At 35.3% G+C, this 23,849-nt stretch overlaps 1 protein-coding gene across 1 annotated transcript in view; it reads left to right on the top strand.

Moving 5' to 3' along the window:
- LOC149090256 (uncharacterized) overlaps nt 1-16,642 on the top strand; it is a 37,637-nt gene extending 20,995 nt beyond the window's left edge. Inside the window, exons 19-33 of the mRNA XM_089233440.1 lie at nt 290-379; nt 1,187-1,301; nt 2,638-2,794; nt 3,189-3,253; nt 3,634-3,771; nt 5,642-5,790; nt 7,940-8,052; nt 8,275-8,394; nt 8,598-8,673; nt 8,786-8,909; nt 9,191-9,276; nt 10,600-10,696; nt 10,803-10,896; nt 12,195-12,357; nt 13,274-16,642. Coding sequence (XP_089089566.1) covers nt 290-379; nt 1,187-1,301; nt 2,638-2,794; nt 3,189-3,253; nt 3,634-3,771; nt 5,642-5,790; nt 7,940-8,052; nt 8,275-8,394; nt 8,598-8,673; nt 8,786-8,909; nt 9,191-9,276; nt 10,600-10,696; nt 10,803-10,896; nt 12,195-12,357; nt 13,274-13,585 — 1,899 coding nt within the window. The 3' untranslated portion in view covers nt 13,586-16,642. The remainder of the gene's footprint in view (nt 1-289; nt 380-1,186; nt 1,302-2,637; nt 2,795-3,188; nt 3,254-3,633; nt 3,772-5,641; nt 5,791-7,939; nt 8,053-8,274; nt 8,395-8,597; nt 8,674-8,785; nt 8,910-9,190; nt 9,277-10,599; nt 10,697-10,802; nt 10,897-12,194; nt 12,358-13,273) is intronic.
- The last annotated feature ends 7,207 nt before the right edge of the window (nt 16,643-23,849 follow it).

Below are 23,849 nucleotides of genomic sequence, written 5' to 3'. Positions count from 1 at the left end.
TCATCCAAAATAATTTATCAATATTTCTACAATAAAATATCTGAATAACCTAAACTTTAGATATTTAAACACCCTTTTCCACCCTTCTTTCTCCCGCCATAGATTTTGTAATGTAATTTAGACTTCTGAAACTGCCATGGAGGATCTAGTTAAATGAAATTGTTATAAACTTTTTATTCTTATCTACTATATTTTTTAAATTTCATCCCTAAATTACAACTTTCAGCTTCATTCTGTAATCGATGTTAATTTTTTTTTTTAATTTCTTCCGTTCATTTATGAATCACAGGTTGTTATACCATGGTGTAGTCCTGTTAGTCTACGAGCATTGTTTTCTATTCGCCCATTCAAGCCAGATCTTGAGCTCAATCAAATTGATGTAAGTTTTCTTATGAACATTTGTTATAATCACCTTTAAATGAGTATTTATTTTGTTTTTTTTTATAATTTCTGATATCCGACTCGTGTCTTATACAAAGTCAAGCGAAAACAATAAGACCACCGACCTAACTTGATGCTATTCCTCCTGTGTAGATCAAAATTCAGTGGGATATGATGAAGCATGTAATGCTGACAGATTTTCCCTACCACCCTCATCAAATTTATGTAGGGTAGCTTGCTGTCACAGTGTCTTGTGTTATTTCTGTTAGTTAACTACCCAGCTGGGATTTCATTATTAAATTGACAAATTGCTAGGCATATGTAATTTTTACTTTGTTCTACACACAAGTTTTCATTCGGATGTTTTCTCCTAACACCCTGCTGGAAAAATGTTTTTGTATTACACTTGTATCCTTCCTATCTCTATGGTTAAGGCAAGGAAGCCTATGTAAACTTTCGACATTAATGTGATGGATGTTCCACATTTTGTTTATGACTCAGACTCACTGTCACTTGTTTTGCATTATTTTTGATAAGTTTATATATTCTAACTGCTGAATAACATGAACAGCCTACAAGCATTATATTTATTTTATATATTTAATGCTTTATTATTTAAAAAATCTTAAAATAGTGTTTTTATTGATAAAATTAAATCCTAAAACTGTAAAGTCAACTGTTGAAAATAACAGAAATTTCAATATTGTGAAAATATAAATCTGATTTTTGCTATTTTTTCAAAGCATAGCATATGAAACTTTGAACATTAGTTTCAGTCTAGTTTTTATAATCACTAAATTTTTAGGGCATTCTTTATCCACGTAAAACGTCAGCCACCCATACTGTTTGTTCAAGACTGATTCTGCTCTGGCGGCACATATCAAAATCAAGAACTGAATTTGAATCTCGTCCTGACACTGGTGTGTAGTTATTATGTATATTATATGTATGAACTTTATTGATACATGTTTCATGTTTATTAACTGTGATTCCATCCTCCTCCTCTTAAATTCTGCTGTTTTTATCCTGCTGGAAAAGACCCACGTGCCACAAACAATTTAAAACTATTTTACAATTTTTCATAATTTTCCTCAATAAAATTTCTTTATAATATGATCAATGATCAGTATTTCTCAATGAAAGTTCTCAGGCATTCTAGAGGCTACAATAGTTATGAATAACTGTAGCAATAGTTCTGGTAATGTTCTAGAGAACTTTAGTATAATTAGGGTTCATAAACGAGAATGTGGATATTTTTTCAAAAATTTTTGCAATGGTAAGCAGGTTGATGGACACTGATCTAGGTGATGACTCATCTCGATCCAAGTCCATAATTAAAGTTCCCCATTTCTGAGCTATCTACATCACTCTTTATCAGGGAAATATAAAAAGTTTAGAATGCTTTTTAATGGAAGGGTGCAAAAGAAATCAAGAACAAAAAAAAATTATTTCTGACATTCACCACTTTTCTATCGAAATTGTAGTACACATGCCAAGTTTTTGCAAACCTGAGATCAAACTGCTCAAACTTCACAGCAGGGTGTCTAAACATCCCCAACAAAACCATTTCTATTCTCATTTATTCGCTGAAGAATATGGCTTTGAGTTTACAAGAATGTGATTTGCTGTTAAAACTCTTTTCAAACATTTTTGATTCAGCTCCAAAAACTATCCAGAGGTTTTTGGTCCTTGAAAGGGGTCAAATTTTCCCATCACTTCATTTAGAAATTTCTAAAGTTTCAAGACTGCAGAGTACTCAGAATAGAACTTTACTAAATTTTACGGGCATGTGTTTTCCTTGGTCTTCTGTGATTTCCTACTTTGAGGTGTGAATGTGAGCCAATCTCCCCGGTGCAGAGAGCAAAATAACCTACAACAGTACAAAAATGTTAATTATCCCACTTAACGTTAGGCTCATGACACATACGCATACAGCTTTTGGTAGTGTCCGGGTCTTCTTCGACCACCTGGCTTATATCTCTTCATTGAGACGCAGCCGCAGGCCATGATCTGGTTAGGAGGAGAAATATACACACACCCTGTATGCATCAGAATAACTATTAACTAGTTGCTATAGCGACTTTATTTCAGTTGGATTTGTAAGCATGTTTTCTGTTAGTTAGAGTAAGATTTAGGCCTATTTTATTTTTTGTATGTGTGTTTGGATCTAATATTGCATCTACTCTTCCAGTGACCAATTTTTATGTTCAATCTCTGTTGCTGTATAAGTATATTTTTTATCAATGACATGTGCAGGTTTTATTGGCAAAGGATTCAGCCGTCATCTGAACCGTTTGTGGAACTACTTAGTCAAAGGTGTATTGGGTACAGTGCTGATACTGTTCTGTTTTCCAATAGTTTGTCTCCTGGCATCTTTGTTCTCATTATGTATAGCAGTTTCTGCACCTTTCTGGTGAGTTGGCAGTCAATTGATCAGTCATTATAGTATTCTGTTTTTTGCGACAGACTAGGTAGCTAATTTTTCTGATATTTGTAGTTGTTAATTAACAAAATTTTGTCATTGTTCTATTTGTACAGAAACTAAAGAAAGTTTTTGTTTAATAAAGTACTTATCACTCATTTTTTTAATGACTCGTACTGCTAATAAAATCTTGTCTCTTTATTCTGTCATATACATATATGCCGTTTACAAAAATGATACTCTCTGCATAAATAAGTCTGGCTTTATATGGGTCATAATACCACAGAATTTTATTATTGTGTTTATAATTTATTATTGGAAAGTTGGCATGTAAATGTTGCCTGAGAAACTATGTTTCTTACTTTCTTTTACTGTTTATGTGTAGGGTTCCTTGTTGTACTCTTGTCTTTCATCTTGTCATGGTTGTTGCTTATGATCTTGATAGCCCAAGTAAGTTAATGATGCTATTATCTGTTATTTATGCAGTAACAAAAAGTGAATTAGGTATTAATTGACAATAATTTGAATTCAATGGATAATATAACCTATAACATTGTTTTGACCCTTTTTTCATGTTCTATTTTTATTTAATTATTCAATTCTTAAAAATAATTAAATCAAGATTCATTACTCATGGGTCCAACTGTACATAATCTATTATTTTTTCTTTGCATTAAATTTTTTTTAAATTGATGCAGCAGTTTGAGGCTTGTATAAATTGCCATATGACATCAATAACTTTTTTTAGTTGGTAGATATTTGTTGGTTCTCAGATACAATTATTGCTTTAAAAATTGCTCTTCAGTTTTGAAAGAGGTAATTTTTTTTAGGTCTTCCGCGCAACAAAATTTGCATCTTGCTGGAAGCACTAATGTGGCATATTTTGATTTTGGGAATACTTCAACCTCTTGCAGCTCTGATTGTAATCGCTATCATTTGCCCTGTGGGAGCATTCATCATTCTTCTTGGTAAGAGATAAAGTTAATTGTTAATTTGCTTTAAAACTTGAATTTTATTTTCTTCTGACCATTTATTATTTGGGTTTCAGGATTAAAATATTGAGAATAGGAAAAATAATTTTGCAGTTTCTAAAATAATAGTAATTTTATTTAATGTATAAAAGTCATAAAAAGTTTGTGGAGAAAAATGTTCATCAATAGTTGAGGGGTTTCATTTGTTTTTTGCAGTCGTAATTATATTCAGAATCAAATTCTTTATTCAATTTGGTGGAGCCAATTTTAAAGGTGGGGTATATAATTTCATTTTAGCACACAAAATAAAATAAATTAGTGGGACAGCACTGCGGGGGGAAAAACAACATACACTTAAGCGGGAATGCACAAAGAATAATTATGCAAAAAAATATATATATATATATGCAAAAAAATAATAACTAAGAAACCGCATCTACATAAGACAGGATTATTCAGGGCTAAAAAAAATGGTTTTAATTTTCAGATGGATCAGCATAGATAGTGTAATTAGTAGTTAAGAAAAAAATAAATATGTTCGATTTTGGAGTTATTCGCAGTTAGTACGTGTTTGAAATTGGAAATGCCATGCCTGAGCAAATAATTATCCCGAAAATTTCTGTTAGAAAAATGCATGCATATGGAAGGATGCATTCGAGAAATGCATGCTCCCAAGATTCACTTCTACGTAGATTACAAAAGCTGCATATTTTGTGAGGCTCAGCTATGAAATATTTATATCTCAGCTGGCAAACCAAAATGAAGCTGTAATAATACACGCTTGAGATGTATTTCTGAGCCAATTATTAGATAGTCTTCCAAACATGGAAGTGTTTTTTATTGATCTATTGCACACTGCTGTATAGCAAGTTTGTAAAAACTGAAGATCTTTTTGTTCACCCTGAAAAGTCAACCATCTAGGACGTAGGGTATGTAATGCTTAATCACAGCAGGATCGAGGTTAAACTTTAAAAAACTGTATCAACTCTCGTCAAAACTGTCCCAAATTGTTGCCAGCCAATTAAATTTGGTATCATAGTCATTTAGTAACTTGTATGGGTTTTTCAGGCAAATTTTCGGAAATCTATTACTTTTCATGTTTAAAATTTGCAAATAGAACTTAAGCAGGAATTTTTTCATCATGACAGATACCTAGGGTTGTACTAGTTCAATACGTAGAAGATAACTGGGAATATATTTAGACAAAAAATTTTCTAAAAAAGAGTGTGAAAATATGTTCAAAGTCGTCTAAAATTTTTGATGCTCATACTGGGGCCCCGTAAGAGAGAACTGAAGAACTAGAGTCATAATTATATTGTTAATAATTACATTATAAAAAATATAATTATGACTTATATTACCATATTTTTATTTTCATAATTAATATGCTGGTCAAAATGTATAGCAGAACCACTCATATTCTTACAATGAATTACTTGTGATATTGCATAAAATGTTGCATGTGTCCTTTTCCTGATAGATTTTCATTTCTGAGATATCAGTGAAATGTGCTTAATGAAAGATATGAAATAACATGAAAAAATTAAAAAAATAAACAGATCATTGCTCAATAAATTAGCCATTTTGAGACCATTTTACAGAAATCAAAAACACATATTTAAGACAACAAAGGTATTTTTAAAGGTTTTTTTACCCATCTTTCATGTGACAAGTATGTGCTTCAACATAAGTTATGTTCATTAAAAACTCAGCATTTGTTTTTGTAATCTTTGCTACTACTGTACATATTCCATGAATCAAAAATATTATTTTGTAAATATTAATAATTGAATAAGATAAAAAATATAAAAAGATTTATTTTAAATTATGTTTAAAGAATTCATGTGTTTTTCCTCATATTTTATAGGTGCTATATTTCGTTATGGATTACGTGTGGTCTGGGACTTCTTTGTTTTTCACTTTCTAATTAAAAAGAGGGGCAGAATTCCAGCGTCTAATAGTTGGCTTGTGAAAAGGGTGTCCGGTCCTGGACTTTCCAATAATCATTACTTTCAGGTGAATTATTCATATGTAATAAATTTTTGGTTATGTAATAGCCATGTTCAGTGTGTTGTGTTCATGTTTTATGTAGGTTGAGCTTATATTTTAATTTGGTATTCTTTAATTTTTTTATTATCTGTGGTGACTTTTTGCAGCTATCAAAATCTGCTTGTGCCTCTCCATGTGGTTCTATTCTTTTAGAATGGCAGCATCTGAACACATACATGCACAAAACTTACATAAATGTGCAATTGAATTAGTTGCCACAAAAATTACTATTCCAATGCAGTCACCTATTTGTGGGTACAATGGTAGTAACTTGCCTCTGACAATAGACCAGGGCTGTGCATGGCATAGAAGGATGTCCTATTCCTTCTGGGAAGTACTTTGTAAAGCTAACAACTCAGGAGTTTAAAAAAATTGGAAGTTTTGTGGTTTTTTTGGAAAACCTCTGCACCTTCTTAGATTCATTCTTTTGCAATTTGAAAACTCTTGATTTAGTTAGTTATCATCAACCTGAGATATTTTTCTGCTGATCTGCTTACAAAATAATAACATATCTAACAAAATATCTGAGTGACAGCGATGAATTGTTCTTATTATATTGTAATAGAGAAAGCAATATAGAAGAAATAAAAATGATTTTGCCTAAGTGACAACAGAAATTCACTAAACACTCATTTTTATTTGAAAGGGTACCATACTTTTGTGATCATATCAAAATAACAGTTGTTCCAAATGCCTTTGTGGTGGTCGAGTGGTTATAGTGACAGACTCAAATCTCAAGGACCCAGATTTGAACCTCGCTGGAGCCTCAGTGTTGGACGGTGAAGTTTGTTTTCTGTGGTTCCTAACTTTGAGGTGCAAATGCAAGCCAATCTCCCTGTTAAAAAGATTGGCAGCAAAGAGCAACAAAAGAGAACAACAACAAAAAAAGCCTACAACAGTAAAATCTTCAATCATTACACTTCAAAAAATAGATGGCAGCATTATAACAAGCACAGAGACAAACTTCGTTCTAGATTCACAACATGGACACGCACATTCCGACATGTAACAATTTGTTAGTTCCACAGAGGAATATGGACAAGGTGCATGAGTAGTTTAGTAGTAGTAGTTGCGGCAAATTTCAATGATTTAAATTGGAATGAAAAATTGGGATGGCATTTTTTCAATTTTTAATCACCAACCATATTTGCTATAAGCTATTGTGTGAAACTACCAATGAAAAAAGTGTTTTTTTGATTGACAATTGAAAGAGTTTTTCTGAGAATGGCACCAGTTTATTTTCTTCTCAATGCTTTCCCTACACTAGTGGTTGATCTTATCAGGAGGTGCCTAAGTCTCATTTCTAGATGTACTGAATTAGAAAATTTGTTGTTAACTACAAAACTACTTACTATTGAGTGTTTTCTAAAGAGAGATCTCTTTTGAAAACTAAAATTCCTATATTAAAATAAAAAGTATAAATTGGTACAGAAGAACCTCAATTATCCGGGCACAGATTAACTGAGTAGCAGATTAAACTGGGGTACGAAAATTTTAATTTCATGTTCGACTCTTCCCTATCTGTGGTGTTCGTGTGTGCGGGCGTGTTTTCATTGGTCAAAATTCATAAAATTTTATGAAGGTGGTAAATAAAAAGTCCCATTTCGTAGAACTGTATTTCTTCATACTTTTCCAGAAAGTCCCCTGTCAATGCATTGAAATGGCAGCTCCCATGTACACGCACACTAGACCGAACGTTGCCCTGGGATGATAGGCATTTGAAGATTTACAGCCAATTACAAGAAAAAACTTGTGTATGGGGGTATTGGTTGAAATGTATTGTTTTCTTTACAACTGAAAGACAAGGCCCAAGGATGGTTTACTTGAGATGTGATCACTGATCTAATGCATCTCTATTTTTTTTTAAATTAGATTTTTTCGCAAAGAAATATGAATATACTGTATACCCTGGATAGTAATTTTAAACAGATAAAATACAGACTTTTTTACAATTTTTTTTTTCATTATTTTTTCACTCTTTGGGTTCAATCCTGTTTTGCTTCCTCACATAATCGAGGTTTGAACCATTAGCCCGCATAATCAAGGTTCTACTGTATTTCAAATTTTTTGAATAAGCAAATACTGGTGTTTATTGTTCTTATCATTTTTAAATTAGATTCAACCTGAACAAGCTATAGCTGCTTTTGAAGCAAAGTTAGAGACAGAGGAACTGAATGCTTTCAGAGAAGAAGTTGAGAGAATAATAATGCTTCCTCAACAAACATTCAGGTATAAAATAAAATTTTTGTGATAAGAATAGATTAAAGTATGGTCCCGATTTAATGAACAATAATTCAGCTATATATATTGATTTAATAATGGAATTGAATGATTTGCATAGAATTTTGTTGAACTCTTCCATGTTTGTTTTAAATTTGACAATTGATTCACTTAATTTAATGACTGAATTGAGAAGTTTTTCTTTTTAAAAAAGTGTTGATTACTTTACAGTGAATTTGTGAATCAATGCTTTCGACCATTCTCAGCAGTTTTAAGCAAAGAGGGCATTTTTCTTGGTTTAGAGAAAGAAGCCCAAGAGCTACTAGCTGCTCTTCGAGATCAAGTTGACAGGTAAAAATTAGAATCTGTAAATATGATCTTCATTTTTTCCTCAACAGAAAAATAATTAGTCTAATTAAAATCGTAACTTTTGTTTCAAAGTCATAAATAAAACTTGATAAAACAAAGTCATGAAATGAAACTTTTTCAAAGTCATAATTTGTTTCATAACTTTTCCCCAATTCATTTTTTTTTTTCTTTTGTTTCTTGTGTAGGCGGAAAAAAGAGTTACAGACTGGTCTGAATGTGAATATGCGCGCCAAAATAAAACTTCCCGCTCCAGAATTACAGGTACAGTTTAAAATTGTTTTCCGTTTTTTAATTAAAGTTTAGAAAATACAAATTTTTACTTTGATAAGTGATTTGAAGGCTTTTTTTCATATTCTTACCCATGATTTTACAGGCAGTTTTAAAACATGCAACCGTTATGTGTCAAAGGTTCTACCCAACTCATGTGTTCAAGAGACTGCAGATCAAACAAGACTTATTCTGGGAAAGAAAAGGACTTGCATCAGAAGATTGGCTAGGTAAATTGTAACAAATTATTGCAAATTACATCATAAGTATTTTTTTACATTAACTTCAAATATGTTTGTATGGTCATATTCCTTCAAAACATGATCATTATGTCACTATTTTCACTAAGATCAAACTATACTGCATATCATTGATATCCATGGAGAGATACAAAATTAATAAATAATTAAATTTTATAATCTTTGTGAGTTGAAATTTATAGAAGCATAATCTTTAATATCATGTTTTGTGATGCCTAAGTGATGATTGTAGATACTTATAAAAATTCTAGGATTAGCCTGTCAGCTGTTAGCAGAAGTTTTCTCAGTTGAGTTTTTGACGCCTTTGGAGGAGACAGACACTCGTTACAGACTAGAAGTAATCGCTCATTTCTTAAGCTTATGTTGTACTAAGAATTTGGTCAGACTTAAAAATATTTGTTGTAAATGCTGCTCTGACATGACGTGGACTGCCACATCATGCAGAGTAGTGCGTAGTGCCCTTAAGTGAACTTGTAAAATGTATGCTCTTGCCCAATTGGCATTCATGTTTCACAATTTTTAATGACTTGAACCGTCTTCTAACAAGTTGAAAATAATAAATTTAAAAATACTTTGATGATTATCCACCATTTATATAAGAAATTTTCTACCTAATGAGTATGTAAAAAAAGGTGTTTTTTTTACCTAGAGCTCTGTTATTGGAAGATTTTTCATACTCATTTCTTCAAATCATTTAAAAAAACTTTTCTAAACCTCTTCTTCACTTCCCCATCATTTTTTTTTTTATTTCTCTCATACTTTTTAATTCCAATTTTCATCTGGCTATTGGAAAAAATATTTAGCTGGCGTATAATGCTCACACAATCACCCTCAAAATGCGACCTTTTATTTCATATCTCTGTATGCACCTCTAAAAAAAGTTGCTTACATACCAATAAATACCATGTGCTTTGCTATTCAAAACCTGGTTAATCAAATCTGTGGAGCATCAAATTGCTTCTATACTCAATAATTTTAGTATTCAATCAATTGTATGGCTTAAATTTTTGAAAAAAAGGGATAAGAGGTATAAAATTTTGCTCTCTTAGATATTCTCAAATTCAGCTTGTACAGCTGCAATATGATTGCTCTATAGCAGTTATTCCCAACGTGGGCGTTAACGCCCCCTTGGGGGCGATGCAATGTTCCAGGGGGCAGTAGAAGGTACGGGTATAACATGGGATCCATTAGATTAATGTTCCATGGGATCGTTAGATTGTGTTGGGGGGGGGGGGCGATGGGAGAAAAAAATTTCTGAAGAAGGCGTGGGACAAAAAAAGTTGAGAAACTATGCTCTATAGTCAACATCCAAGTCTGGCTAGCAGCTGACTTGTGCAAAAGTGATCCTGCAGATTTTTGCTGATGAGATTAGGAAGACCCTTATGAAAAAATACAGTAATCAATGGACCAAGCTTTGAATTTCATTGTATGGGGAATTTTTTTATAATTAATTATTCTTCATTAGAGATTAAAATAACACCTGCATGCAACACAAAAAAAATCAATGGATATTGAAAAAACTTTGATGTACATGAAACTGTTTCTTATTCAAAATTTGTGAGTCTGACCATATGGTACAAATTTTCGTAGAAATTTATGTCATGATTTTTTTTTTAAATTGATGATTATATTTTTATCATTAATCTTTTTATTTATTTAGGCACATGGTGTAAATCTTTCAAGATATTCTGATATCCTGTACAGCTCTGAACCGACCCTTGATGTAGATATTAGCCGTATGATTCACACTCCAAAAGGTTTGCATGTTTTACTTATGCAACTGAAAACTAAATTTTTACATGTGTATTTAAAAATTTATTTTCATTAATTTCTGAGGTTTATATATATTTCTGTCTATTATAGGCAAAATCCATGTTCATTCTCCATATTTAGATCTGGCAACATTTAATCCCATCAATATTTCTGCAACCACAGTTCGCAAACAAGAACAAAAATGGTAAATTTCTTTTCTGTTTACATGTAAAAATTTGCATTCATTGAATTCTGGTCAATAAGATGAGTTTCTTTTTTTTTTTTAATCTTTTGATTTGAAATAGGTTATCTCTATGAAAATAGTAGTTTTGAAATCAAGTGAATTGAATAGTAGAATAATTTTATTTTATTTATGTAATGGCTTCTTTCTGTGTGCTTGATAGCTTATGGAATAATCTAATTAGTTCTGATTTATGTAATGTCGCTCATTTTTCCATAGAGGTAGCTTGAATTACTGTGGAATCTGGATCATCTGGCCCTTTGTCCAGTCTTGTCAAAAATCAATGCATAATGATTCTGTGTGATAAGTTGAGATACCTGAAGTGCTGATTTGCCCCCAACTGCTACCCATTATTTTCTTCATTAAGCAAGGTTCACAACCACCACATTGTGTGATCCCAAGCTGCACAAAAACTTGTTTGAGGTGTAGTCACACAAAATTGACCATAAAAATCTGCCGCACTGTGATCGTCACTCATCAAAACCTGTTTTGATGAACCGGTCAGCTCAGCTTAGAAAGGGCAGCGTCACACTGAACTTATATGACAAGCGATATGATCTATGTAACAAAATTGACACGAATTGAATCAAAAAAATCAGTTTTGATTTCTTGTTTTGAACCAATTCGGCGGATTCCTAACATGTCACGGATTGCATCGTCGCTTGTCCTATTGGTCAAGTGTGCACCCAGCCTAAGGGTACGAACATGTGCATGCTGGTTTCCAATTCTGGGAGTCTGTGTTATAGATTGGTTGAAAACCTGGATGTCAAGTTTTTAACCAATCCCTGATGGTACAAAGTCTGATAAGATTAGGAAGCAGATTCTAACTTGCGGCTATGTTTATGACACTGTCCGCAAGATTCAAAGGTAAGAAACCTGTTGGTGGTTTGAAATTTCATAATAAAACAGTTTTGTCAACTAAATATTGAAAAATAATTAGATTTCATTCATCATTGATTACAAAAGTTTAAGCACATTTATTAATAAAGCAAATCATGAATGGCCTGGAAAAACAGGACATATGTTCACCCATTGTCGGGGTGTGAAAATTTTGTTGAATTGGAAATTGTGCTTCTCAAAAAGTTTGGGAACAACTGGAGAGAAAAACAATTAAGTTAATCTCAGACATAAACAAACAACACCTTCTAAATATATTTTTCTTACATTGAAATCAATATGTATTTTTGTCATTAGATAAGATGTACATGCATTTATAAATGTGATTGAATTGAAATGTCTTATATGATTTTAACGTATGAAAGGATCAGATATCCATGGAAGAAGAAGAAGAAAGTCAACCGTCATCAGAAATTACTCATACCACTTGCATTGCCTCATCCAGTGCAGATAGCGGTCATAATTTTCAACAGAGAAAATGAGGATCCGATTTCCACTGAAAATGAAATATGCCTTGAAGTGCTCAAAGTGAGTTGCATCCATTTATTCTCTTCATTTTCTTGTCTTGTGCTACAAACATTTCCATTGGATGTTTGAATTTTAAGGTTTTTCCACCCACAATATAAAAAAAAAAATTGTTTCTGTTCTTAGTACTTTGACAGACTTATTCCTAATCAATTCTATTTAAAACGTCTATTTTCTACTTGGTGTAGATATTTATTGTAAATAGCAAGGGGTTGAGAGAATCGTGGCATCCTTTTTTTTTGTATGCAGTCTCCCCCCCCCCCCCCCATCTGTATTATTTTTAAATGCCAAACAAAGTTTCTGTGCGGGAAAAACTCAAAATATGAGCAATGATAGGATGCTTTATTTCATCTCATTTACTTGCAATGAGGGAAATTTTGTAAATAACAGTGCACTGCAAGTAGTTAAATGTTCATTTGTTATTTTATTCTCAATTTGTGTTAGCGCTCAAACTTTTTTCTAATATTCAGGGCATTATTGAAAGTTTAATACTTGTGAAAACAAAGAAGCGATCAAAATCAGATTGACCGTATCGTGTTAGTAGAAGAGTATTTAAAACTCATAAATTTACATTCCTATTTGTATCTTGTAAATTTGGAAGAACAAAATATTGCTTCAAAAATCAAATTTTATTAAGTGCTCTTGTCCAGATTGCAAGAGAACCAGGATTTGATTCCTGATGGAGATGACTAACTTTTCTTTTCAAAGTTTGCCTCAGTATTGATATCCAGGAGTCTTTCCTTAATGCAAATATTCATGTTAGACAACACACACAAATCTATGGAAATGAAGTTATTTGTAAATTTATCATGCTAATTAATGTACACTTTGTTTAGTTTGAATTTATGTAAAAGCTTGTTGGCTTTACATTTTCATTAGTTTCTGAAATATGTTTTTTATGCATTGCAACTTGTTGTAGGCTTTAGAAGATGGAATAAAGAGTTCTGCAGTGCTAAATTATGACAACGAAGATAGATCCCTCGATGAGCAAAGCATAGCTACTACAGCAGACGATTGCAGAGGAGTAGCATCAGACTTTGAAACTGGTACTCCCGGCTCTGAAGAGGACGGTGTTAGTCGATCAAGTCTAGGTCATGGGATAAGCCAACAGCAACTCAGTCAAGGTGATGGAAGTGTTGTTGTGAACCTGGCATCTTCTGAGGACATAACGCTAGAGCCAGATGGCCAGCGAGTGACTTACAGTCATAGCTCTTACAGCACTACTGTGTGATTGTGAACATTTCACTTTGACTGCCAAGTCAATTGAAAAAATAAAGCTTGTATAGAAAATTTTATCGAGTGAAAGACGAGAAGATTTGTGTGAGATCACAGATAATTTATATTTTGTGCTGGCCACTAAATGCTTTGTCTCTTCAAGTGTTGCAGCTATGTGTAATATACTAGGCTTGTCATTATAGCTAAACCCACCCTAAAAGAAACTAAAATATATGGCATCCTGCTGTCATTTCTGTTTTACTTTTAGGGGTATAAAAATTCATGTTTATCACAATAACGCCATCATCATTTTGAATTTTGTCACCCACTGGAAAATTTACGAAATTATCCATAATCCCATTCTTCATATTTTAAATTTTGTTCATGCAAAAAATAAATAAATAAAAGTTATATCTCTGCACACATTTCAATGTTCCTCATTTTCATTACTGCTATCGTAGGCCAGGTTCATATAGCAATATTCAATTAGTTAACGGTGCATTATACCATATGTGTATATTTTATGTACATTTGCTTAAAAGTCTTTTGTATTTTTTTGTACTTTTGTATAGGTAATAATTTATGATTAAATGTGATTGTTTCCTTGCATAATGAGATTTTATTTTATCTCTTTCGTTATATTTAGTACCGCAGTGGAAATGTGATATTGTATAAACACTGCATTTTTATTTTTCTCTTGATGTATACTGTCTTTTAACATAGGCTATATTAGAATTATGTGAAGTGAAATCTCAGAAATTTAACTTTTGCACGGTCGAAACAGCAATTATTATTTCAAGTGAAAGATTTAGTCATTTTTCATGTTTGAATTGGTTCTGCATTTTTTTTTTTTTTTTTTTTTGGCATTTCAGAAATCTTCACAGGCAAAAATGTTTAAGTCATTTACACTTGTATTATATCATGCATTCATATTAACCAAATAATGTTATTACAATTATATTTTGGATTATTATGATAGCATCATATGTTCTAATATGCAAGTGTGCAGCAAAAACAATTTTACTTCGGTTTTTGTAATAGGAGTAAAATAAGCAATATTTAATCGCAGTGTATAAAAATAAGCTTTAAATTTAATTATGTGAGTTCTGATTTGCCAACATTGACTTGAAGTCATTCGCTCGTTCACTGCATTGACTTCATAACATGGTTTTTAGTTATGATTTTTTTTTAAAAATGGTTAAAATTTATATTGATTACTTTATGTATGTCATACATCAATATTCTTTTGTTTATCTCATTTTAACAAATCATATTTTTTTGGAATTATTTAGTCTTCCTAAGTTGGTTGTGTGTATGTGTACTAATGTGTTCATTCCATGTATTGGAAACAGAATTAGAGCTGAAACTGTATGATTAATGCAGTAGATGCCGCTTATTAGAATCGCAGATAATGTTATCAATTTCGTATTGTTATTATTTTTTTAAAGTATGGAACGGACCAATATCATAGCATGGGAAAAAATTAATTTATTGGGACTTCTAGTTTTTTTTTCTGCATTTTTAAGTTATTGTGGAACCAAACTTATTTTTCCTCCCATAAGTAACCATTATCAAACTGCAAGACTATGTAGGACAGAGGTCTTCAACCTTTTTCTAGTCGCAAGCACTGCCTGTATGTCATCAAAGGAAAAGCATCCCTTATATGTATGGATGCGTGAAATCAGAATGATTTCAATCTTTGAATGCAGTTTGTACAAGGTGTTTGATTGGAACATTGATCAAGTTCTCACAAGCATAAAATCAGACACGAGCATCAAGCACTCTGGGTGCTTCAGGGAACAACTGGGTGAAGATGCCTGTAGGAGGTCACAAGTTGTACCCTTCTCCCTTGTTTATAAGCATTTCCATACTCTGTTCACTGTGCCTCATTCGGTCAGTAGTAGCCGCTATAATCCATGTGTGCATGAAGGTACTTATGCAGTGGCTCATCTGTAGTGAAGACAAATATAATTTAAAATAAGAGCCCCCACCCCTTTTTTTTCAATTGTTACTTCACAGTTACTCAGCTGAAGAACTTAGGGGATCTGTGGAACTTACAGTAGATTTAAAAAGTTATTGACGTTTGGTAAAGCACATTAGACAGCTCCATTCAAACATGCAGCATTCTATTAAAATATTCAGCCTTATAATGGCTGAATATTATTAATAGAAAACACAGGATTTTAGCTCAAAGCAAAAATTTCCTATTTTAGAACTATACAGAAAAGAAAACGGCATGATTTAACATTTTACAACCAGTTATGTGAAAAAGAAAAACTATGCTATCCTGTTTTTATATGCCCTGTTCGATCAAACAGGACATATGGTCATTGTAATTCCTTCTGAATTTCTTTTTGATATAGTTATCAATGTGATCAGATTAAGCGGCATGCACTGTATCAGGTTTTATAGTGTTTTTTTGAGATTTCATTTCATGCATACTTTATGCATGATTCCATGTGTGCAATATTATGTACTGATAAAAAGCTTTCTAATCGTAATTCTAATGGAAATTTATTTTTAGATAACTTTCGTTTTTTCTTCCCATTTTGCAATAAGTTGAGGTGAAGTTGTTTTTTTTTTTCTCTTTTACTAGTAAAACGAACAAGTAATTTGTATGAAAATAAAGGACTGTTTGAGAGAGTAAATTAAGCTATGTATTTCACTTAGCGAAAATATCTGTGATGATATAAACAATACCTTATTTTGTGGCAATGGCTGTATGGTATGTTGTTTTTAATTCGTTGTTATATACAGTTAGTCCTGTTTCAAATTTTTTTTTTTTTTCATTAAAATGTATATTCACATTTTTTTTTACAAATTATCAGTAAAGAATGTTTTATATTGACATTACCGTTGCAAGATAATGAGTTCGAAATCATTTTGAGATCGAAGCAATAATTGTGTGTATTCTTAAACAAATGGATACAAGCTCTGCTGTTTTTAGGATAACATTTCTAGGATGGAAAAAACTTTGTTTGCTTATTATATTTTCTTCCTTACATTTGGAAATGCATTGCAGAGACTGTCTTTTGTTATATCTTAGTGGCAATAAAGCATCACAATAAATACATTGCCGAAGTGTGCATTTCAATTTAGGTTGCAAGATTTTTCAGGGGGTGGGGGGGGGGGGTTATTACTTTATATGAAAAAAAATTGGTGAAAATAACAAATATTGATACCCAGGGGATTTGTTTGTTTTTCTTTTTTATAATTCAATGACAGACAATTATTTAGTTTCATAAATTTTACATCTATTTCAAAACTATTCATATAGATCAGTATCGTTTTCAGACCCTGGTGACACAAATGTGTGGATTGCTTTTTCTTACTGTAGAATTTTTTCTTTTGACCTCCAGGTGTTAAACCCTGACTTAAAGAATTGTGTAAGTTTTGAGTTAGAAATTTGGTGAGCATGAACTTTTGGATGCTTTCATCACAGGGCAGCACTGATGAAATTGAACTTTCAGGGGGGTTTATAAGATGGCTTCCATGAGAAAATGCCTCTGGAAAAGTGTGATTTATTACATAAAATTTAGCAATTCTGGGAAAAAATATTTATGTGAAGATGAATATATATATTATCCTGCATCATCTTGGCTGATGAAATTTGAACGAAGTGAATTATTTTTTCACAAAAACAAATTGAAAAACTAAATGACATTTATGTTTTTAATGCATTTTTTGATTATCAAAAATGCAAAAAAATATTTTAAAAAATGAATGCTCGGGTCTGAAAGTGGTATATGAGGCTGTACTTTTGTTTGAATTTCCTATGAATGAATGGATCTATGACAGTGTTTCCCAAAGTGGGCAATATCGCCCCCTGGTGGGCGATGGAATGGTGCAAGGGGGCGATGGAACCTACTGATTTAACATAGGATCACATAGGTTTACTTGAGTTGGGGGGCGATGAGAGGAAAAAAATTTCTGATGAAGGGGGCGATGGAGCAAAAAGTTTGGGAGACTATGATCTATGAAATGAGATTCTCATCCGCTTTCTAGATCGGGGATTCTTAACCGTTAGTGTTCCACAAACCCTTCGTGCCAGGGACAGATTCGGTTTTGGAAGTCAGACTCCTTTGCCAAATGATATTTCAGCTCATAATAATGTAAACACAATAAGTCAATTGTTCTCCCACCTAAGCTTATGAATTCCCCTGAAATCTCATTAAGGAAATATTAAGGAGGATTGCAAACCATTGTTATAGATCAATAGTTCTCAACTTTTGCAAGCCCGCGGCCCGATTGATTCCCACAATGATTTTCGTGATATTTTTAAATTGATATTCTTGTGGTTCTCCTACACCAGTTTCCCACATTTTTCGTTCCATCGCCTCCTTCAGAAATTTTTTTCTCTCATCGCCCCCCAACTCAACCGAACCCATAGGATCCTATGTTAAATCCGTAACTTCTATCGCCCCCCTGAACCATTCCATCGCCCACCAGGGGGCGATATTGCCCACTTTGGGAAACACTGTCCTACACGATAAGAGGTGCACAGTTGAATCCCCAATTTGACGAATCCAGTGGCGTCGGAGCCGGAAGTGTTCGTGTACCCACAGAATTTATTCAGAAATAAAAATGTCCTTCGTAAAGATCAAGACAAGCACCCACAAGTTCCAAACACTTCCGACGCCCCTGGCCCAGGAATAAATACAAATACAACGCCACAACAGGCAAAATGCCCAACGAGGTGGCTGATAAAAAGATGCCCATAAAAATATGGTTGTCATATACCCAGTGAATTATGCTTTTGCACCACGAAATAACGATCTTTTCTTGGGAAAACTATGACCTCGAAAGACCGCGGGAATCATGTTTTAGAGAAGTTTCTGGAAGACCGCGGTATTCAAGTTCCGATAACGTAATTCAGGGGTGGGAACTCTGCGCCAATTGCGCCGCACTGCGCCAAAACTAATATCTTGCGCCATCCTGCTCCAATAGCGTATTTTCGCATTTTTCTGCGCCAAATAGCGAATTTTGCTTCAGTATGCCCGGAATTTCGGAAAGGTCGCCAAAAAATTTTTGTTCCTGCTAGCCACGAAACGTTTCTTTACGAGAAGAGCGTGTTTTATTCCACTATACTTAAACCATCGGCCCCTGATCGGGCTTTCCATCGCGAAACCCCGATATTGTCCGTGATCGTGGAACTGAAGATGGTTTGCAATGCCTTTCAGCTTTAAAGTGCAAATTCGAGTGTTTCCGTTTAAAAAAAAAAGGTCGTCACTGGAAGCAGCAGAAATTACTGTAGTCGATTGTCATTGTGATAAATCCCGATGTTTCGTAAAAAAAATTTTCATTCCGGGAGTAAAAAGCGCATGTTCGCCGAATTACGAATGTTAGTTTAGAAACTTTGCCGAATAACGAGCGTTAAATCGCCAATGTTGCCGAATAACGAGCGTTAAATCGCCAATGTGCCGAATAACAAGCGGTAGATCGTCAATATCGGCAAATAACGAGCGGTAAATCGTCAATCTCGCCAAATATCGAGTATCAGATCGCCAATCTCGCCAAATATCGAGTGTCAGATCGCCAATCTCGCCAGATAATGAGTGCTGAATTGCCAAACATCGAGTTGTTTCCTCCGAAATTCTTTCCCATTTTGCAACAATTTCTTTCAAAGTATAAAAAAATTTAAAACTTATAAAATTTTTTTAGCTCATTTGAAGTGCTGCACAATAGTGCCCTCAGTAAGCAAAAATCATCTTAAATAGACGGGTGCAAAAAATTTTATGACAGCCGCTCTTTCAAACAAGGTGTCAAAAGCCTAAAACACCAAAAACAAAAATCAAGCTGACGAAAAGATGTTTGATAACAAAAGACAGTGCAGTTTTATTTTGAAAAGGGTTGAGGGTTAACGAAAATATTCTTGTTAATTTCACTGCTCCAATTTATAAATATCTGCTCCGAATCCCATATTTTGCTGCTCCAAATCATGAATTTGCTGCTCCAAAACTGCTCCAAATCCTGAATTTTGCTGCTCCAAAGCTGCTCCGAAATGGACTTGGTCACTTCCCACCCCTGCATAATTATCTAATTCTGCGATTATTTGAATAGATTTCTTTTGAATAGCTCTAGAATCTATTTTTCAATACCACGAGAATCTATTTTTCAATACCACGAGAATCTATTTTTCAATACCACGAGAATCTATTTTTCAATACCACGAGAATCAATATCTAGGAAGACTACCTTGAAATATCATGAGAATTTTTTTTTCCTGGTCTGGAAATCGATTAAAATTTTTAACTGGTTAATCAAAAAATTTTAATCGACTGATTAATCAAAAATTTTTAATCGACTGATTAATCGAATATTTTTCGTAACTCTATAATATATTCGTAACTATATGTATATACTCTTCCACCGCTGAAGTCAAAGATGATGTCAATTCCTCCATCGCTGAAGTCGGAGACGATGATGTCCCGCCGTTAAGCAAGACATCGCCTCCGCCCTTGCTCATGTGATGGAAGTCATCGCCGCCGTTGAAGTTAGGATGGATGGAATGGTCGAAGCCGTGAAATAGGAACTCACACAGGAAGTGAACTGTCACGGAACAAGTGATTGCGGTCAACGAGGAGCTCTCGAAGAGGACACAAGAGTTGGAAAAGAAAATTCAAGAGCCTTGATGTCAACTGGCCGAACATCAAGCTCTCGACATACGACGGAAGAGCATCGTGGTCGATCTTCAGGACCCAGTTCGAGATGATCGCCTCTTCGAACGGATAGGACTGTGCTCAAGGCTTTCCACCTAGCCGCCGCTCTCCGAGGGGAAGCTGCCGAAGCGCTTCAGAATACAAGGACGTGAGAAGTACTCTTGTCTACTTCATGAAGTTCGAAGTGGCCCATCAAGCTTCGGGGAGAGAGCAACGGTTGGTCCGCGGTGCTTTTGTGGAGGACTTTAGGCGGACATCATCAGAGAACTGAAAGAACTCCTGAAGAGTGCCAGGAACGATCGTGGGAACCGGAAAGACAGGCCATTGGTGTGCTGAAAAAGCCATGATAAAGGCCACCTGCGTAGCGCATGCTCATCGCGGCTGCCGGTACGGGAGATACGCCATGTCGAGTGTACCACGTTTCACAGCTGCATGGTGGAGACCATGGACTCTTACGTGAGAGGCGGAATTGATGGACTCCCATGTAGAATGGTAATCGACATCGGAGCCAACATGAGCATCGCCAGAATGGACCTGGCTCAAAAATTCCAGCAACGACATCTCTACATACCACCATCGTGGACGCTGCAGACAGTCACGGAAGAGAAAATGAGTGTACGCGGAAAATTGGAAGTCTCTCAGTAAAGTTCGCAACGGTCGCCTACCGACAAATCGTCGTCGTGGCTGACATAAAAGGCCAGTGTTTTATCGGACTGGACTTCCTGAGAAAACATGGATTTTCTCTTGGACATGAGGAATGACCAAATGCACATGCCAAAGGAACACATCGCCCTACTCGGATGTGGTCGCGACGAATTTCCTTCACGGAAAGTGATGACTATTCCGGAAGCAGAAAAAGGGGTTCATCCCCGATGGCATGAAGAGATCCAGCCTCATAAAAAACCCCCATGGAAACGCTGACGCCCTAACAAGAGGACCGGATCCACAGAACCATCATCATTGCATCAAGGCAGAAGAGAAATACGGGTCGGTAAATCCTGTAGTGAGACAGGTAGCATTACAAGTCTCAAGTGAAGATCCTTGGAGTGACGAGAACACCCGGAAGGCCCAGCTGGAAGATCCGACATACGACCGATAATCGACTAGACTCTCACCGTAATTTGTGGCACGGGTCTGTGCACCTCCCCCCCCCCCACAAAACTAATTCAGAAATCGTAATTTCCTATATAAAGTTCGAGCACTCACAGGTTTAACACTTCCGACGCTCCTGGAAACGGAACGAAACGTAACGTAAGTGAAGGCCCGGAATCCTTATCAAAATGAAGATTGATCGGAAGTTAACTTCTCAGCAACTGGGGAGGGGGGGGCACTGGAGCAGAGGCAGAGAATTAGTTTAGATCATGATGCGAACTTTGAAACTAATTACGGGGGCAAAATGTCAATAAATGCTTTAAGAGCACATCAAATTGCGTTAAGCGATTTGCAGTCTATGTCAGCAGCGGATTAGTAGCCGCTGTTAGACTTGCGCTACCAATGTGCATGTTGATACAAATTATTGGTTACCGTGGGGACTTCGTTTCGTTACATTTAAACGAATATGCCTCAAATTTTTTGTTTCGAGTAGCCTTCCAAAAATGAAGATTTATCGGGAAATGGCGTCTCGGCAACCTTAAGGAGAGGGGGGGGGGTGGTGGAGGAGAAACAGAATTGGAATGGATAATGAGGCGAACTTCGAAACCGGTAACTGGGACAGGAATATCAATAAGTACGAACGAGCGCATGATACTGCGTTGAGCGATTCAAAGTTAACACGGCAAGAGACTAGTAGCCGCTGTTAGACTTACGCTGCCAATGTGCATATTGAAGTGTTAAAGGAGATATAGAAGTAGCCTATACCTCCATGATTGAAGTGCAAGCCCAACACTTCTAAGAATGAAAGTTGACGTCCACAGGAGAGCATACAAGAACGAAAGTGGTGAAGAACAATGGCAACTACGCCGGAGACCGAAACATGAACGAATGTAACCGTGTAAGCCCGTCAAACTAGAATTCGACTTTCCGTAAAATAACAGATTCCTTTGTTGCTGCAAATTATCCGTTACCGTGGGGTTTCATTTCTATACATTTAAAATAGGGATTCTATACCTTTTCAGACATGACTTAAAATCAAGATCAGCTTCTCGTTTTATGGGAGATTGTTTTCGTAGTGGGATCGTACGACCCTGCTCTGAAACCCCAGCGACCCAAGTTTGGGTCGAGGCAAATAGCTAAAGAATCCCTGGCTTTAAATATTCATACAAGAAAGCTCCAAGACCCCTGCGACCCAAATGTTAATTCCTGATTCAAACGGATGTTTCGAATTTTTGTTTCGAGAAGCCTTCCAAAAATGAAGATTGATCGGAAGCTGCCCCCATGCATCCCCCCATGCTTCTTGCCAATCAAGGAGAAGGAATGGTGAAGGAACGACAAAAAATTAGAATGGATCATGATACAAACTTTGAAACTAAACCAGCACTTCTAAGAATGAAAGTGTAACTGTGACCAAGCCCAAAACCGCAAACAAGAAATAAAGTGGGCGTCCAGGCCCTAGATCGCGGCTTTCCCCAAGCTAACTGAAATTCCACTCATGCTAAAATTATAGGTTATGTGGGGTTTCGTTCCTTCACATTTAAACGAATATGCGTCAAGTTTTTATTTCGAGATGCCTTCCAAAAATATTGATTGGAGGTTGGCTACACTAAGGTGGAAAAAGGGGAAAATAACCCTTGTAATTTGGAAGAGGCGTGAAGTTACTCTTAAGCCATTTTTCCGGATAACACTGGTGCCGTCTCAATGCATGGGCCCATAAGTAACCGATTCGTTCGCCTTAAGAGAAATGGAGGCCTCACAAAAATGAGATCTGTTCGAAATTTTCGAGGGTAGCCATGCAAATTTACCAAGTAGGGACTCAGGAAAATCACTTGCCCGGGGTCTAATGATAATCTTAGAAAGACGGCCCCGTTCCTAGAATATGTTTTGCGGGGTATTCCCATAATTTTTCAAATAAAAAATTCAAAATGAAGATCTGAAGTTCTCGGCAACTAAAAAGATGGGGTAGTGGAGGAAAGACAGAGAATCCGAATAGATGATGATACGAACTTCGAAAGTAATTATGGGGCGGAGTGTCAATAGAGAGGTGTTGGAGAGCGCATGTGGTAGTCCCAAGTGGTTTTAAGTTCGTGTCAGACTTGCGCTAGCAAAGTGTGTACTGAGTTGCAAAGCCACCACTTCTAAGGGTCAGACAGTATCTGCCATCTCCGCAGATAAGAACGAAAGTGGCACTCCTGCCCCGCAAATAGGAACGAAAGTAGGTGCCACGCATATGAACGTAAGTGACCGTGCAAATGTACTCGGCTGTCCAAGCCCTTGAAAGCAGAACGAAAGTGCAAGCGAGTACTTAAGCGGCTGTGCAAGCCCTTGAAAGCCGAACGAAAATCGAAGCGGCCGTGCAAGCCCTTGAAAGCAGAACGAAAGTCGAAGCGGCTGTGCAAGCCCTTGAAAGCAGAACGAAAGTGCAAGCCCTTGAAAGCAGAACGAAAGTGCAAGCCCTTGAAAGCAGAACGAAAGTGCAAGCCCTTGAAAGCAGAACGAAAGTGCAAGCCCTTGAAAGCAGAACGAAAG

This window comes from Pholcus phalangioides, unplaced genomic scaffold, assembly GCF_987345545.1.
Source record: "Pholcus phalangioides strain wild (caught in Gottingen) unplaced genomic scaffold, Ppha-v1.0 ptg000001l_1, whole genome shotgun sequence".
In the NCBI taxonomy this organism is placed as follows: domain Eukaryota; kingdom Metazoa; phylum Arthropoda; class Arachnida; order Araneae; family Pholcidae; genus Pholcus; species Pholcus phalangioides.
Note: the sequence above shows the minus strand (reverse complement) of the source record. Positions and strands in the feature narration are given on the sequence as shown.